The sequence below is a fragment of the Scatophagus argus genome, chromosome 3, assembly GCF_020382885.2.
Source record: "Scatophagus argus isolate fScaArg1 chromosome 3, fScaArg1.pri, whole genome shotgun sequence".
Classification (NCBI taxonomy): Eukaryota; Metazoa; Chordata; class Actinopteri; family Scatophagidae; genus Scatophagus; species Scatophagus argus.
Window position 1 is genome coordinate 19,466,655 of NC_058495.1, and position 17,667 is coordinate 19,484,321.

General features: G+C 42.6%; 1 protein-coding gene across 2 annotated transcripts in view; it reads right to left on the reverse strand.

Annotated features, from left to right (window-relative positions):
* fgd5a (FYVE, RhoGEF and PH domain containing 5a) overlaps positions 1-14,825 on the reverse strand; it is a 31,466-nt gene extending 16,641 nt beyond the window's left edge. For both annotated transcript variants that reach the window (XM_046384536.1, XM_046384535.1), the window contains exons 1-5: positions 14,550-14,825; positions 9,844-12,592; positions 2,995-3,112; positions 1,944-2,002; positions 1,560-1,590 (exon numbers count right to left, since the gene is read on the reverse strand). In XM_046384536.1, coding sequence (XP_046240492.1) covers positions 1,560-1,590; positions 1,944-2,002; positions 2,995-3,112; positions 9,844-12,592; positions 14,550-14,559 — 2,967 coding nt within the window. In that variant the 5' untranslated portion in view covers positions 14,560-14,825. The remainder of the gene's footprint in view (positions 1-1,559; positions 1,591-1,943; positions 2,003-2,994; positions 3,113-9,843; positions 12,593-14,549) is intronic.
* Positions 14,826-17,667: the final 2,842 nt, after the last annotated feature.

Genomic DNA, 17,667 nt, shown 5'->3' on the forward strand with positions numbered 1-17,667 from the left:
TCCTTCAGAAGAGGAGCGCGGCCTCCCTTCCTATGTGGAGACGGGGTCTGGAAATTCTTTGTGTTCTTGTTATTCCTTATCAAACAATGGAACAATAGCTCATGTGTGCTTCTCACTTAACGCTGCTCCTGTTTTTTTTTTTTTTTTTGCTCCCCAAACTGTGTGTTTGTGCATGTCGTGTCACTGGTGTGTTTCCCGGCTGAATTACTTGATTTCACGCTAATTACAACAGCCAGTCTGCATCAAACAGTAACTAATATCTCAACACATCGCTGTTTGAAGAATAATAAGACCCTATGCATTATGCAAGAGCGGGATAAAAAAAGCACTCAATGTCACCTCTGAAAGGTGGCAGAAAGATTCAATTAAGCAGTATGAAAACAGCGAGGAGAAGCAGAAGCTGTGCTTACTTAGTATCTTTTAAAGAGAGAATTTGTGAAGAAAAAACAGATTCAAAGGCTCAGGCTACATTTCTGCCAAAATGTCACTTCTGAAGCACTGATGCCCACGCTGACTTGCAGCGTATGTTTCTCTCTGTACTTTGGCACACAGCAGCTAATTAGTATAATTGAACTTCATGATGAGCTCGCAGATATATGACTATTAGACGAGTCCACTGCATAATATCTGCATTAGTTGCTGTTTAATGGCATCAAATTACACATTACACAAATCTGCTGCTTTTGTACTCACAACAGGCTTTCATAAATCACGGCGAGTGTGCACATGTCAGGTATTCAGGTTATGACCTTACTCAAGGTTATAAGATACAGGCTGACTGATGGGCTTCTCTGGGTTCAATGAGTCAACCTGTCAGATTTGTACAAGCTGCCATCACTTTAATAGCAACTCTCCCACCTTATTCTTTAAAAGGTGTGACCTCTCCTGTATGGCTCTCCTTTTTGATTAAAATCAAATAATTGCTGTAACTGTTTCAGTGTCATTTATGCGGTAGTTTTTGGCAAGCACTGCAGGGATGTGGTCTCGTTTTGACAGGCAGGGAGCGAGAAATGATGGAAACAGATGACAACAGTTGGCTGTGATACATGGCCGACCTCGAGAGGCTTTCCGCAGCTCACCTTTAAATCCTCCGTCCTGCATTAGCTACACTAGTTACTCCACTGAGAGGAAAATTTTATGGTCAACCCGGTCATACGCAGCTCATACAATACAACCAGCATAAAAGGCCCCTACAGCCTTTTGTGTGACCTTTAGGTGGCAGATTGTCAGCTTAGTAGCTTGGGTAACATATCAGTTGAGCAAAGATACAAGGGCAGCATCAGCAAGAGTGCCTGGTGGACGCACGCGCCGTCATCTTACATTTGACCACACCAGAGGACAACATGTCAACTTTGTCAAGACCAGGAAGCAGATCATGCTGCAACAACACTGATAAACCTGAGCAGAGCGGGGAGGAGGAGAACAGGGAGACAGAGACTGGGGTGCAGACACACAGGATATGATGTTATCAGTAGGTTTTCAATAAAGTTTCCTAGGCTTCGAGGCAGGAGACATTAGAAACTAATGTGACACGCTCATGGCGGTGTAGGTTTTCTTACCTCCTGAAGGTACTTGAGGGCTTTGACATGTCTGGAAAACAAGAAGAGCGAAACCAGAGATTTAAACATAACTGTGGAATTGAAAACCTTCATTACAACTATCTTTTTTTTTTTTACAAGACTTATTTAAACTATGCATGATGAGGAAAGTACATCGGAAGAACGGGTAAGTATGAGGCAAGGTCAAGTGTGTTTTTAACAAGTTACACAATTGTATGTAATCGGTTGCTCTGCATTGCAGCTTGGTGAACTGGCAAAGGAGCAGGAGAGATACAGTCGTAAGGAAGAGCAGAGCAAATGTAAGGCCACAAAAAAGACAAAATTATGATGCGAAGTGTTTGTGTAATGACAAGTGCAGAAAAGGGGGAAAGCACAGATGCTCACAGTCTCTCTGAGTCGACCAGCTCTTTGGCGACGTAGAAGGCTCGGGATCGGCCATCAATCTGGGTGACAGGGAGGGAGAACGGTGGGAGATGAATGAACACAGCTAATGGTGAAAGGCTCTCTGTGGGCACTTACTCCTCTCAAACATTAGCGCTGCAGCCAAGGACAGTGGCAAAAAAGCATATTCACTTTTTTTTTTTTTTTTTTTTTTTAGGTTAGGTTTCTGCTGTCAAAATAAGACTGATTATTTCATTACAGTGCAGCGTAGACATGAAGGCTTTCTCAAATACGGGATTTTTAAATTCGGATGCATTATGTATGAGAGGCTGTGTGTGTGTGTGGTGACAACAATACTGCCCATTGATTTAGAGGCTAATCACAGGGTCTCAAAACATCCGAGTGAAAGCATAACATTGAAGCCATTTAGGGGTTTACTGGCAAAGCTCCTGCTTTATCAGTGCTATTTTTTCCTATGTGGGGCATTTCACAAATATTGCATTAAAAGGCAAACTGATCCTCACTTCCTCGAAATAAAACCAAAACACACTCTCATTAGATGAAACTGTTCATAGGGACAACTCAAGTGTCTTACATCCACTTCTTCTCTGTTTATTGTCTTTTTTTTTTCTTTGAAGGAGTAAACTAGGAAATGTGTGCCACATGGTGGAAGCAGAGGCCTGAAGTGTCAGCAGCAGGAAGGCTGGGATTGGTCTTTGAGCTATTGTAAAATGACTAACTTCTACTATCCATAAATCTGGGAAGATTGAGGTGACACAACAGTGAATCTGCAATATTAAGTCCCATTTATTAAATTGATCACTCTGGAGCTGTGTATGTCCTTTTATGTTGTTTTTATTCAAATCTACCCAATACATGGCTAAAATATTAATATAATAAAATTAATATGATATTAATATAATAAAACAATCAACAGGACCCTTCCAGCATTATCTGCTCATCTCGTTGATTTGCCACACCAGTTCGCAGCTCACAGGATTGAATTAGCCACCTTCTACCCTGCTTCCATTTGTCTCTGTGTCCCGTATCTCACCTGTCGGTCATAATTCTGCTCCCCAACCCCCTCCTCTTCCTCTGAGGTACGCCCATGGTCCTCGTCTGCTGACAGCCCAGAGGGGGCGGGGTTCATTGGGAAAGGCTCAGTGTAGGCACTATCAAGGGAAAGAGAAGACAAAATGAATACAGAAAAACTGCACTGATACTGAAATATGAATATTTAATACTGTAATAGTTTGAATTTAATAGAAACATTTTAACCCTGAACCACTGGAAATGCAAGGAGACTTTGAGGGCAAACATTTCAGATGACAAAGAACACAAAACACTGAGCAACGCTCCAAGTACCCTGTAAATGCATATATTTTTCCTTTTCCTGTGTGTGTCTCTGAGCATTTTCACTCCTCATATGGAGTCCTCCAGTGGCACACTGTAATCCCTTTCATGATTCACTCATCTCACAGATGGCACAGTTGTGTCCTTACTCTGGTAATCCTTTTGTGTGCTGCTGGGCCTGAGGGGGGCACCGTTTAGGTCATTTCACATGTAATCCTTTTAAATACCCGTGGTAATTATTGGTGTCCTCCGGCCCATTAAGACCCATCTAGTATGACTGACCAAATTCACATCACTAGGATGAAAACTGGATAACAAATATTTTCAAAGCAGCTACATGACAGCGGTAAGACAGCTTGCTCTGTAGCTGTCATACAGCTGTCATAAAGCTGCTCTGAGACTACTTGTTATCCACTGACCGTTGGCAGATTTCACAACTAATGGAAAGGTTTCATAGCATACTTGTTACATACAGAGTTCTCCACTGGTTTCAGTATAAAAGCTGAAAAATCAAAACGAATAGAAATGTACCGTCTTATGGAAAGCTAGATTTCTTATTCACCAAGTTCTGCCATAGTAAACACAGAGAATACTGCAGGTGCTGCGATAAGGCATTGCATAATGCTAATAATATCATAAAACTCCATTATGATGTCAAAATTAATTAGATTCATTTTATTTATGTAGCGCCAACTCACAACAAGTTATCTCATGATACTTTCCAAACAGAGTTGGTCTCAACCAAATCTTTAATTTAGTCTTTAATACAGAGATACCCAACATTTCCCCATTAGTGAGGCTGATATGTCCACCTTTTCTATGACAAATTTCTTCCTCATCTGTCAAAAGTGGTTTATGTTCTTGCTCTTTAATTCTGTTTGACATATTTTATTTAAAAAATATATACAGATTTTAAACATGCTTTGAACAACTGTCATTTCCAAAGCTTTGGACTGATTATCCACTGGAACCTAAAGAATGCAACAAAATGGCATCAGAAATGGAAAGTGAAATGAAATTAAACTGTGATATCAAACAACCTCACAGATGTTCCAGTCTAGAGTGGCAGGGATCACCTCTCCCAAGGAGGTCATGTTTTCATTTAAGTTTGTTAGTTTGTCTGTGAGCAGGATTACGGAAAAACAACCGTCCCGATTTTCATGAAACCTGGAAGAAGAATGTGGAACGGACCAAAAAAGACCCCATTAAATTTTGGATTGGATCCAAATCACGGGGTATCAAATCACTTTGATAGAACGAGTTTAAGATTCAGTTGAGGGTTGGCCCCTCTTCTCTAGCTCGAGTGAGCAGCAGGGAGAGAGCGGTGTTAGCAACAGCAAAGCAGTCAGTCAGAAATTAAACGTTATTTTCTGATTGTTTCACAGTGGTCATGTTCTAAAGCACAAATGGTTGGATGTTGTGTGAATTCAAACAAAGTGCATGTCAGACACCTGCAGCTCGTCTGTGCGACAGACAGACAGAGACAACAACGTAACCTGGCTGCTACATTTTTTAGCCTGCAGTCTTACCAAACAGCCTGCACATCACATTATTGGTTGGCAAAGGCTGACACCCAGAAATGACACCAGCACAGATCTGATGTTTGCAGATCTGTACATCAGAAAGAGTGGCCTGTTGCCCTTTGTGGAGATATGAGCACTTACAGCCCCATTCTTTCTAGCTGATTAATAGATTACTTCACAAAAAAGATCACTGGCTGCTATTTTAATAATCAGTTAATTGTCATTTTTTTAAGCAAAAATATCAAACATGCTCCCGTTCCTGCTCCTCAGTTGTGAGTTTCTGATGCTTTTCTTACTTTTGGGTGATATTAAACTGAATATATTTGGGTTTTGGCCTATTGAGCAACAGAACAAGCATTTGAAGATGCCACAGTGAGCTTTCAGAAACTGGGAAAAATTTAATTTCTCACTTTTTTTTCTGACATTTTACAAATAATAATGAATGTTGGCCCCGATGCATTAAATAGTCCCCTGTGTGTGCAGAGAGTATAAAGCTATTAGAAGACCAAAGGTTAACAGAGTTACCCGCTGGACTTCATCTTCATTCAGACATACCCATGCTTACATACTACACACATGCACACACACACACACACATCCATCAGCCCTATTGGGTAATGTTGAAGAAAGCACCTACAGGCCATTACTCATGGTTGACCTCAGAGAAGACAGGCCAGCCTGGTGTGGGCTCCTGGGTGAAAGAGAGCAGGAGGGATGGGTCTCGTTTGAACTCATTGTAAAGCTCTGATTTAATCTGCGAGCAAGAGGAATTCCTTCATATGTCCAAGAGAGTCTCATCTTCACCTTTTCACCCTCCACCATCAACAGCACAATCTCTGAAACAACACCGTCTGTGCTGTAATGGAATATCGTGTCCAGCTTATAATAACGCCTCCAAACAAAGTCCAACAGAAAAGGAACAAACAGTTACTGCAAATAAGCTCTTCTATATCATGCACCTCACTTTTTTTTTCTTTCTTTGTTTGGCTCAAACGAGCTTCATAAAATGCTTCTATATTTAAACCTGCAAATAAGTGATACAATAACAAAGTAATACCCAAAGCCCTTTACAAAGACCATTAAGGAAATATTATTACGCCAGCCAAATGCAATGTCTTTTATAACATGGCAAAGTTAAATCTACTGTATCAAATTCAGAGGACACAATGACTCTTCGTGAAAAGAGTGAATTCGACCAATTTCCTGTGAATTAGATGATGCTTGTAATATGTAATTCGACTGAGCTACACACTGAGTATTAAAATATATATTAGGCACAATCAGACAGGCCTTTTTCCATTTGTAATGGCACTATTAGAGGAAATAGGAGTGGCGGTTCATTGGCCTGCTAACTATAGAAGACTGGGATACCAATGGGGGGGTTAAGAGAAGGGGAAAGTTGCTGTTGTGACAGTATGTGATAAAGTGATTTTTCTAGACGTTGGGGCTCTGACTGCTGCTGCCTCACCTCTGATATGATGGAAGGAAGGCTCTGGATAAATCATGTGACAGGCTGTGATTCAGGGGCACATATGCAACAGCGCTATAATCTCCGCTCAGTTGTTTTCAGCTGATTTATCTATGCCACAAGAGAACTTTAGTGTGAGGCTCAAGGCATTTCTGACCCACTCAAGCAACAATAAGAGCAGACCTGGCATTCCTCACTGGACCACACCTCATCTTGTTGTTCAAGGGAGAGTCTGGGAACCTCCACCCCAACCACGGTGACCCCCTTCTCCTCCCATTATCCTATCTGTCCTCTCCTGTCTCCACCTCCCTGCCTCCTGCCAGAGCCCCACCCTTGTCCTGCATTTCCTGTAAACAGACTGGTGGGAAGCTCCTGGGTTGGACACTTCCTCCCCGGGGATGACCTGGCAATGACCTCAGAGAGCCTGGCACCAGACCTGGCGAGCCAATGACACACCCTGTCCACCACCTCGCCACACAGCACACAGCCACCACCCAGTACAACAATGTACTTAAGATGACTCCCTCATCACCACTAACACTAACATAACAGTGGGTGGAGGAGCTGTTTTAGGGGCCCTGTCATCACTCTGAAGAGGTTCATGTTGAACTGTTTGAAGTGAAAATGACTCCAAAGGGTAAATTAGAGATATAAAATTTTGCATGCATTAGCAGTATTTCACTGAACATACCACTGCAGTTCTGGTTACTATGTGCATAGGGACACCAGCACATTTGCATTTCAGTTGTAAGTCTACTGCTTAAAGTAGACATAAGGAGCACTTAATGGTCTCTAAGTTTAAAAAAAAAATTACAAATCCTGGACATTTTTTTTTTTACTAAACCGCCTTTTTCAACTCGCATTTGTAGTGACATAGCCACTTGGCAAGAACAATTCTGCTGAGACTGCATTCTCAGCAGGAGCCTCATCTTTGATAAAGCAGCGCTGATTTGTAACTTAGTGTTTATGCACACATATGCACACACACACACATCTACAAACAAACACCTTGGTTAGGTATACGATGAATCATTCGTGTGCCTTTTCTTTTTCCATTGGACCCTATGGGGGCTTGCTAATGAACACGTCTCTCAGCTTAGCCCGAGTGTTTGTGCTGAAATAGTGCTTGAATGGTGCTATACATTAATCACACAAGTGGAAACAAGCCAAGCCTGTGGCACAGCAGCTTTGTGAGTACTTCTTAAAATGCATGTCTGCTACTGTAGGCACAGTCCCTTTGTGTGCAGTGCTCAGGGGCCATTTGGTCACTTTCCTCAACACAAAAATCCACTTTTTCCTCTGTGGGTCTAAAACCATGTTGACTGGTGAAATGCGTTTTCAATAAATCACTGCCATCATCAGCTGGCCAGCCTGGGACGGCGGCAATGTCAAGCTTTGAACAGAGTTTAGTGTAAGATGTTCACACAAAGGCAGGGACAAACACTGAGACTGACTACACACGACTTGTATTGCGGGCGCAGGCATACACACACATAACACTCACACTCAAATAAACATAAAGCACCCCTTTAAAGACACACAGCAGAGTGGCCCTGGCAACATAAGCATCTCCACAGGGAATGTGGCAGTGGTGAGGTGTCAGGGCAGATAGGTTATTTGCATCATTGTGAGTGGTGTGAAACCTCCACCACACACAATGAGCCACATCGATAACATCACTGGGGGAAAAAGGGCCCTGACTGAGGGACGATTGTCCAGGAAATGGAAGACTTTCAAACGCTGAGATATGTGTGCAGTTTAAGGTACACTGGAAATTAACAGAATGCCCGGAAGAGAGGTGATTTTTATGTGTGTGAATAGTTGTATAGATGATATGAACTGCAAGATGAACCCTTTAATACACAGACAAAATAATTATGAAAGGTGGGAGCTGCACAAAATTATAAAACAAAAGGCACCACAAGAGATAAAAAAGAAGTCTTTTGCCCCAGGATTATCTTGAGCCTTTTAGGAAGCTCTTGGTAATAGCCTGTCTCTCTGACTGCACACAGGTCATCAAACACCACTATTTTATTAAGACGGAGGAAGACTGTGGCCCGCAGTTGCTGAAGCTGTGGTGCAGGCTGAGGTAATTTGGTACAGTCTGACCACTGTGATTCCTCACTCTATCACACACTGCAGTAAATCCTGTGGCCCCTCAAGGGTCCAATGAAAGAGAAGCACTCAGGAGAAAGCCACTTTAATAAAAGCCCTCCTAAACTTAAACATAAGTGTCAGGTACAGGAGAGCAATTACACCAGAACTGCTTTTGCTCTCTTTCTCCTGTTCTTACTTGCCCCTCCCCCTCCTTTATATTACTTCGCTATACTCTTTGTTTTCTCACTCCTCTGCACTTTCTGTTAACACATCACCTCCCTCCCTTCATTCTCTCACCTTTTTTCTCATTCTTCTCAACTTCTGTATGTGACAGGAACCCCCCTCCCCCCTCACACACACACTTTTTCCACTTTTAATTGCAGCCCATAATGACTTTCTCTAATGTGAATAACCTGCGCTCAGCGAGCTACCCAATTGCCATTACCAGTTCAATCACCTCAGACTTGCAGAGGAAGCAGCGGCTCCAGATGTGACCTCTAAATTCACCAAATGAAAAACAGGAGTAAGCTCTCCCACAAGTATTGTCCATCTTCCCAAAGCCAGCGATGCCTGACACAGCAGGCTGCTCATCTCTCACTTAACACTTTCCTACAAGCAGAAGATCTGATTCTGCTCAGCCATGTGTCCCCTGCTCATCTGAGATACAGTGCAAGAATATTTGTCAGCCGTTCAGGGGTCACGATTGCCCTTCTGTGCAGATAGACCCGGACCTAACAACTCAGCTGACTATTTTCAGAGTGGATGCAAATATATACACTCTCACCTGTTCGACTAGAAAGTGACCATATATCCTATATGGTCACTTTCTTGCTTAGCACCTAGAGTTTACTATCAACATCTATAGGACGGCAAAAACCCTGAATGTGATCATAAATAGACACATTTTGACTTATTGTGTTAAAGGCATCAAATCTAAGGCTGCTACTAGCTGTTTTTATTATTGGCTGATTGCTGATTATTCTATTGACTAATTATTTAGTCTGTAAAATGTCAGAAAATTTGTGGGGAAAAAATGGCTCTCTTTCTTTAAATTCATTGAAATTGACTTTCCTGTGAATCAGCTCATCTATTGTTTAATGTTTAGCTTGTAATCATAGTTACAGAAAACCTTGATTCATAATACATAATACAGAGTACATCCAATTTTGTAGCATCCAGCCATGCATATAGTTTTGGTTTTATTTGCCCAGATATTGAGATATTAGCCTCTGAAATTTCTATTTCAGCCCTAATACAATGAAATTTCATTTAGGATGGTCATGGCATTAAAAAAGTGCTTTTGGTCTGCTTAGGTGAATACAGAAGTATTTGTATGACTATGTATCACTACAAGTAAGGTAAAACATGTAAGGTAAGATAACTTTATTGTAACTTGAGTGAGTTTCAGGTTTGCTTGAGGTGATGCAAAAAACATTTTAGCTTTATCAAGCTTTTACTATACCTTTCGTTGTCTGCTTGTGATGTCTGGGGTTTGCTGTCAATCCCAGGGAAACTGTTCATATCCACATAGCCATCATTCTCATTGCAGGGGACAGTAGTGCGGTTTGGGTCCTCAAAAAATTCAGTCACAGTGTGGGACCTGATGGGTCTGCCTGGGATCTGGATGTTCTCATAGTCTGAGCTCATGGCTGGTATGTTTTCATAGTCTGAGGTGTCTGCACTGGGGAAGGAGATGGAACGAGGTTTGGTCAGAGGCAGAGGCATGGCAGAGCGCCGAGAACGCTCCTCGAAGGACTCTACTCTGGAGACACCCCTGCCATAAGATTTCCTCCTCTGGTGGTGGACAAAGGAGAATGGCAGGTCTAAAGGACGCTGCTGGGGGTTCACTATACGGGACTGAAGCTGAGGGGAGCTGCCAGTGCTTCTGCACTCAAGCTCTATTACTCTTAATGGCCCATGGTGGCTGGACTCAGAGGAAGAACGTGAAGAACGTACACTTCCATCACTGAAACCCTTCGAATCTGTCTTTCGCTTGAACTTAAGCGCCAAAAAGCGCTTGAAGGAGGACTTCTTCTTCTTAGGTATGTCACTGGGTTCATGCTGGATCAGAAGAGATGGGGAACTCTTGGTGACTGGTCTTTTAGTAATATATGCCAGCTCAAAGGGTGGTGGGATGTCCACTAGAGAGGTTGGTGTGGAAACACCACTGGATGATTGATGGCTACGTTGGGAGAAACTTCCAGAAGAGGTTATGACACATGGGAGTGAATGTGTATCACCTGTCCTCTTCATCCTGGTGTCATCCCTCAGGGATTGGTTGATCTCTGTGGGAGATGTCAAGGAAAATTCTGGACCCTCTGCAGACCGAGAATATAACAAGAAGCGACGAGACTTCATAGACGGGATCACACAATTGACCCCAGACTGCTGTGAATTGCCAAGTGGTTCACTGGTCTTATCCAAGGCCACTGTGCAGTACTCATTAGTCTGGTACTCTGTCCCTGTCTCCTCTGGCACAGTTTCTGGGACATAACCTGGAACTTTGCCAGAGTAAGAGCGGGACCGTGTGACGATAGCCTTCCGATCAAGTGTCACAAAGTTCTCTCCTTCTGAGTCAAACCCTGCCTCTTCGTATATATGTTCTTCACTGTCTGAGTCTGTGTCTTCATAGTAAGGCACAATATGGCAGTCCAGTTCCTCAATGTCTTCTTCAAAGGCTTCAGTGGTGTGGGCAAACACCACCCTGTTGGTGAGCTCTGGAGTGCGGCCCAGGTCTAAGTCCGCTGGCACTGTGATGTTGCACAACCTGAGGCGAGGCTGGCAGCTTGCTCGCTTGCTGAGGAAAGCCTGCTCTCGTTTAGCTGTTCTCTCTTTTGCACTTTTCCCTTTGATATGTTTCTTTTCCATTTCTTCCTCTTCGTCTTCATCACCTATCTCGACATAATCCTCCGATGACGCACACTGCTCAAAGTCATCTGTTTTAGGGCAGAGAGAGTCATCAATGTCCGCATACTCATCTGCTGACTCACTGTCCTTTGCGTTGTCTTTGTGCTGATTCGAATGTTCAGTGTCCTCCTCATTCTCACCCTGGTCTGAGAAGGCTTGCTTATGGTCTGGCTTGTCCACATCATCTGATGACACATAATAAGGTTCCTGGTGAGAAGAATCTGTTGTCTGCATTTCATTTGAAGGTTTGTCATCAATGTCATCCTGACTCCACTCAGGGTCAGCGGTGTCGCCCATATCTGCTGGAACGGCTTCAATGACAGAATAAGGCCCAAACACATCCTCAGTGCTGGACGTGAATCGAAAGCAGCCAGAGAGGTCCTTGGTGGCCCGTTCTGGTTGCCATACCTCTGCATCTCCAGTTTCAGCTGGGTCACATGACTCACATGTATCACTAGCATCATCTGTGGGGCCAATCACATCATAGGGATACTCTTCAGTAACAGTAGGAAGCACGCTGAACCCAAACGCAAATCCTCCAGCTTCAAGCTCAGTGTCGTCTGGACAATGCACACAGTCCTCACATTGTCCACTGTCCACTTCATTAACTCCAGTATCATAGTCCTCATTACCCTGACTGAGTGATTGTGGTTGATCAAGGTTGTCTTCCTCTACATGTTCATCTGAGTGTCCTGTAGAGGTGCAATGTATTTTAGTCTTTTTTACAACAACTCTGTCCTCTCCTGTTTCATCCTCCATGTCAGCAGGAGGAAGTGAAGATGTTGATGTTTCCTCATCATCAGTGTGATTGCCACCTTCAGGCTGATGAAAGTCATTGTCAGTTTTTTTGTCCTCAGTAGTGTCAAAAGTCGAACCATCGTCTGCTTTGACTGTGTCCTCTGAGCCAATGCTGTCACCGTCATTATCTAATACGTCAACATCTTTTTCTGTTTCCTTTTCAGTTTCTCCTTCTGCTCTGTCCTCTTTGTCATTGTGTCCTATGCCATTGTCATTAACCCTATCCTCTGCCTCACTTTTCTCTTCTTTGTCCCGATTCTCCTCAGCCATTTCATGTAAATCATCTGCCTCTCCATCTGAGTGAGACAGGTCTCCGTTACTCAGGCTCTGGGGGACGCAAGGCTCCCCATGGTTGTGAGGCTCATACACATGTCTGGGCTTGGGGGCGACAGGAGGTTTTGGACCATGGACGGGGGGACGCGGCCTGGACATCTGTTTGGATTGCACTTTGATGGTCAGATGACTGCGGACCTTTGGTTGAGGGACTTGCAGTGGATTTTGAAAATCTGTGCAAAGAGAGTAAAAGTTAATGAAAAAAGTGAAAGCTTTTAAATAATTATTTTATTTCTTGGTTGTTGTTTTTTTTTTTACAGCTCTACCCAACATCTAAGCTTACATAAGGATAACTATGTGGGTCTTGTGTTGGTATAGAGGAAGTCAATTCCTATACAAAAGTCAGTGACATGCAGAATGCTGCAGGGGACATTATCAGCAGGAAAAACAACAGAGCCACAGGGTACTTAGAGGAGGAACAATAACATCTCCCTGTCTGGGAAATGACACATGCAGTTTGGATGCTTATAGCAGAATCAGATTTAACAAATGCCCGGCTAATTTTAATCCAGAATTTACAAAAAAGATGATTTTATCACTCCAGAAATTCTGTACATGTACTGAAATGGCTACATGACGAATGATTATTCAGCTTCACTCTGTAATCGCATCTTCTTGATTTTGACTCACAATCAAATTTTAACTTTACACTTAGTTAAGCTTTAAAAATTGTTAAGTCATTAAAGGGCACTGCTTACCAAATATACAACTGTCATGAAACACACCCATACTTAACACAGTGTGTACACCCCTTGTCTCTTCCTGTTATTTAGTACCTGCCCTGACGCACATCCTATTAAACCCTGTGTGCACTTTGTCTCTGAGTGTTTTCTCTCTCTGTCTCTGTCACTGTCTCCCTCTCACTCCCAAGAAATAAGTCTATCATGTTTTCTCAAGAAACTACCCTTAATTGCCATATATCACTTTTTGCCCCTGCTTGTCCACATTTTTTTTCTCAATAAATGTCACAACGCTCTGTCTTTTAAGAATTTCAGGTTCATTAGCTTCTCCCTCAGAGTCTCCTTGAAGGACTCCACACAGGATGTCCATCGGGGGAAGGACATTAACAGCATGGTCCCCACATCACTCTTCCACGAACCTCTCTAGGAGTACAGATTTTCACAACATAAATGGACTTCCTTCTTGTAATTCTTTGCCGATTCTCGCAAAACTTACTCACGCTGCCTCACACACAAGCACACACATATAGGGAAGCACACTTTTTTTTTTTTTTGTTGAAAAGGTCCTCTGAGTGCGTCAAAGAACAATAAAACAGGGAGAGAAAACAAGAGTCCCAGTCTGACAAGGCACCCAACTGCAAACAACAGGATATGAATTATGCAACAAGAATTCAATTACAACAAATGTTTGAAAAACAAAGGAAGAGATAGACACCGGGTCCTTGGCTGTGCAGATCTCACAGGATATGATTTCAGATTGTGTCCTCATCATGAAATGTCACCCATCAAGTCTTAATAACCTGTCTAGACTCCAGATTTATGGCTATAGAACTAAATGATGCATTGTTTTTGAAGTAAATATTTCCTTTGACAGGCGTACAGAAATCACAGAAGAGAAACATTTGCAACTACTTTCACTTCATAATTTCGCAAGACAGGACACTTGCAAGACAGGTGACAATCCCTATAGAATAATGGCTTTGTCTACTCGGATTAGAGAGATTATAATCCCATAATCTAACACTAGTGCTCTAGTAATCCCAGAACATAACAATTTTGCCAGTGGGGAAATTTCCCAGTGAAAGCAACTTCATCAGTAGCTATGAGTTTAAACTCACTCACTCAAATTTTCTCTCTTGCGTTATTTTTATGGGAAACATTTCAGTAGCTGCAGGATTAATCGATGCCTTTGTTAATTAATTCATTTATTTTAGTTTATATATTTTATTTTTTTAAACCTAGTTTTAGGCCTATAGAATAGCCAATTTCATGCACTACAGTTGACCGCACTGGATGGAGAAAATAAACAGGTGAAATATGCCTTCATCCCTCACACATAAACACACACACATGAAGACAAACTCACACCGCCGCGCACCACTTCGTTTGCTGTACGACATTTAAAGTTTGGTTACGGTTGACATGAACAGAAAAAGCATTAACAACTAACCTGCGTTCATTGTGGGACATCATCATCCACGGGAAGCGACTGTTATCCTCATGTTTCCCCACAGCGACCCTCGAAATGACACGAAAACTTAATCCAGATGGAAGCACATTGCGGAGAATATCAAGGGCTGAAGGAAGAGTTGCAGAACATGTTGTTTTGGTTTTCCACAGTGAGAATGTGCTTGAGCCTGTGTTCGCAGAGTCGCAGCTGAGCTTTCAACCGGCGTGCATCTCCAGTGCTGATGCTACAGTAAACTGATGCGCTCTTGTGTGGAGACGGGAGGTGCCACTTGGCGCTTCCTGAGGCAGGACTACAGCACGACGCGGACACGGAGCGCGAAACAAACCCACTCTCTAGAGCCTGTGTTTCAACGCACACCACTATATCTCAGTGATATTAGTTTTAGTTTTTGCACACAGGGTATCACTGGGCTATTATATTCACATTTGGTCCAGGACGTTGCTCCAGAGATGTGTGAAACGGTGCTATGTTCTAGAAACAGCAGGATGGGCTAGAGTTGGGTAAGATCAAATCCACTCACAGATTTGAATTATAAACGTAAACCACAATTCACCTCCAATGTTCCGTTGTGCTGACTGACAGTTTTAACTCTGGAGCTACTGTTTTTGCAGAGGATTTCTTTTGGATTTCTGCCGATGTTTTGATGCATGGCACATGTCCCTTGACTGATATTGGACTGAACTGAACAGCTGGAAAGAAAAAAAATCGGGAAACAGATATATGAACTGTTCAATTATGACACACTTTTCATGTTTGTAATGACTGGAACATCATGTATGGAGAGGATTATGCAATATTTAGGCCTATGAGATACTCAGAAATCAAGCATAGATTCTTCTCAGTGTTTCCTCCACTGTGTGTTGATCATGGATTATTTCCTGAACTAGAACATTGCAAAGTTCCTAAAAGCAGTTTCCAAATACAGTTTCTCTAGGACACCAAAGCTTTTGCTGTTGGCCGGGCTTCCTGGCTCGGCATCTGTTGCACGATTGAATGAATGCAACCCTTTACAAACCTCTCTTCATAACAGGAAACTGCTCTCCCTGTTTCCTGCACAACAGGCAACACTTCCTTAGCAACAGATGGGAAAGGTTGGCGATGTTAACCCCTTAGGTAACCTCTAACAGAGCCGATTGAGTGGTGCTGTGCAGAGTGATGGTTCGAGGAACAGACAAACTTTGACCAGCTTAGGTCTGGGACTCACGATGGGATTTCAAGGACAGATGCACCTTGTGCAGCACAGAGGGAGGCTGGGATCGTAGCCCACTCAGGGTCTTTGATTTGACATCTTCCATGGTTGGTTAAACACTCACACACTGAAGGTCAAAGAATGAAATATACTTTTGGGATTTTTATAGCAGAGTTGAAATGGATAGGAAAGAAGAATAAAAGAATAAAGCAGTGCCGTATCACCGCAGGGCTCCAATCCTGGCTGCTGCAGTGGCATACAGACCCATATATTATACACACAGCAAAATTCCCATTCCAGATGGTTTGGTGCAGGAAGGATTAAGCTCCGCTGCAGGTGCAGAGCCTTTATCAGACACAAAGAGGTGGTTAGAGAGTGTTCATGTCATCATCACCTCATGTTATCTCTGCGTTTGCAAAAGGCTCATCTCGTTAAACAGTACATGTTTTGTTGCGTGCAGTGATACAATTTCTAAATTATTTAACAGGTCACTAAAGAGAATAGTAAATATGAAGTAATTTCTGGTGAAAATGCGACTATTGTGTTTGCTGCAGTAATCAAGCTGTTTACTTGTGTCAATGGGATGTTGAGTAATGTATTTTGCAAAATGCTACAACATCACCAAAACAATTAAATCACTGTGACTCAGTTGTTTTGCATCCCCTTATTACAATGTGATACTGTAGTAACCATTATGGAGTGTTAAAGCCAGGACAATTTTTAATGTGTCAGTAGTAGCACATTTATAGCTGCCATAAAGTAACCTTTTGTTTTTGAATTGGATGACTAAAGATAGCTCCACTCTGGTCTTTTGGCAGTGCCACATTGCCTCTCTCAAGAGTATTCCACTCACAATTGCAACATATGACCTTTTTTTTTTTTTGTTGTTGCTTTCATTTGTGCAAAATATGTTTTGCTTTTTCAGGGCGTGCAAATAGAACCTGTCAAGAGTATTGTGTCATGTGGCTGCAGAAAAGAATGGCTTTAGGAGTAAATATCCCTCCAGATGTGGCACAGACGGTCAAAACATGTTTTTGGACGGAGGACACAAATTTCCTGGACCGCCTGTAGCTGCGTGCTGTGCACTGTCACCCCACCTGGAACATGACTTGACTGGACGAGAAAAGGGGAATGGAGATATTAGGAAAAACATGCCGTAGTAGTAGTGAACTGACTCTATCTCACCTCAACTGCACACACAACGCCAAACAGGAAAGGGTTCAGGGAAAGGGGTCAGCAACTCGTTCCCAGAGCTGAGACAATCCATAACACCTGCTTTGCCAGTGACTGGACACTGGACTAAATGGATATGCTGAGTGTATTTATTCCCCTCTGAGACTACAGCCATGTGACATCATAGTTTAATGCAGTTGATTACTGGAAAGCACATGCTTGATTTTTTTGCCCCTTTCATGGCACCATGCGTTTTTTAAATATATTGCACATCAGGAACAGTTTTACTGCAGAATTCAGAATGAAAGGCCCTTAATAATGCTGTTGTGCAAACTGCGTGTGGTGTATGAAGTTCACGTATTGATTTACGTGGTAATCAAGTACAATCAGGCTGAGGTCTTTCACTCTTTCAACTGACCCAAACACCTTTGTAATTGGATGGCAAAGCGTTTGACTGCTGTAATGGATCGAATCATTATTGACACATTTTATTGATTCCAGCTGTGCACAACCAGCAAGGATCACACCTCTCTTCTGAGACTTGTGCATTTGCCCTGAGCTTTACATTCTGATTAAGGGACTTCAGAACTGAGGCCTTGTATATAACAGGACCTTTATATGATGTCAGAAAACCGAAGTGTGCAGAAATTAGGATCTGAGGTAGGATTAATCGAGTTTGGTTGTTTTTGACGAAGAACTGTGACAGGATACGTAACGCATTATTTCACAGAACCA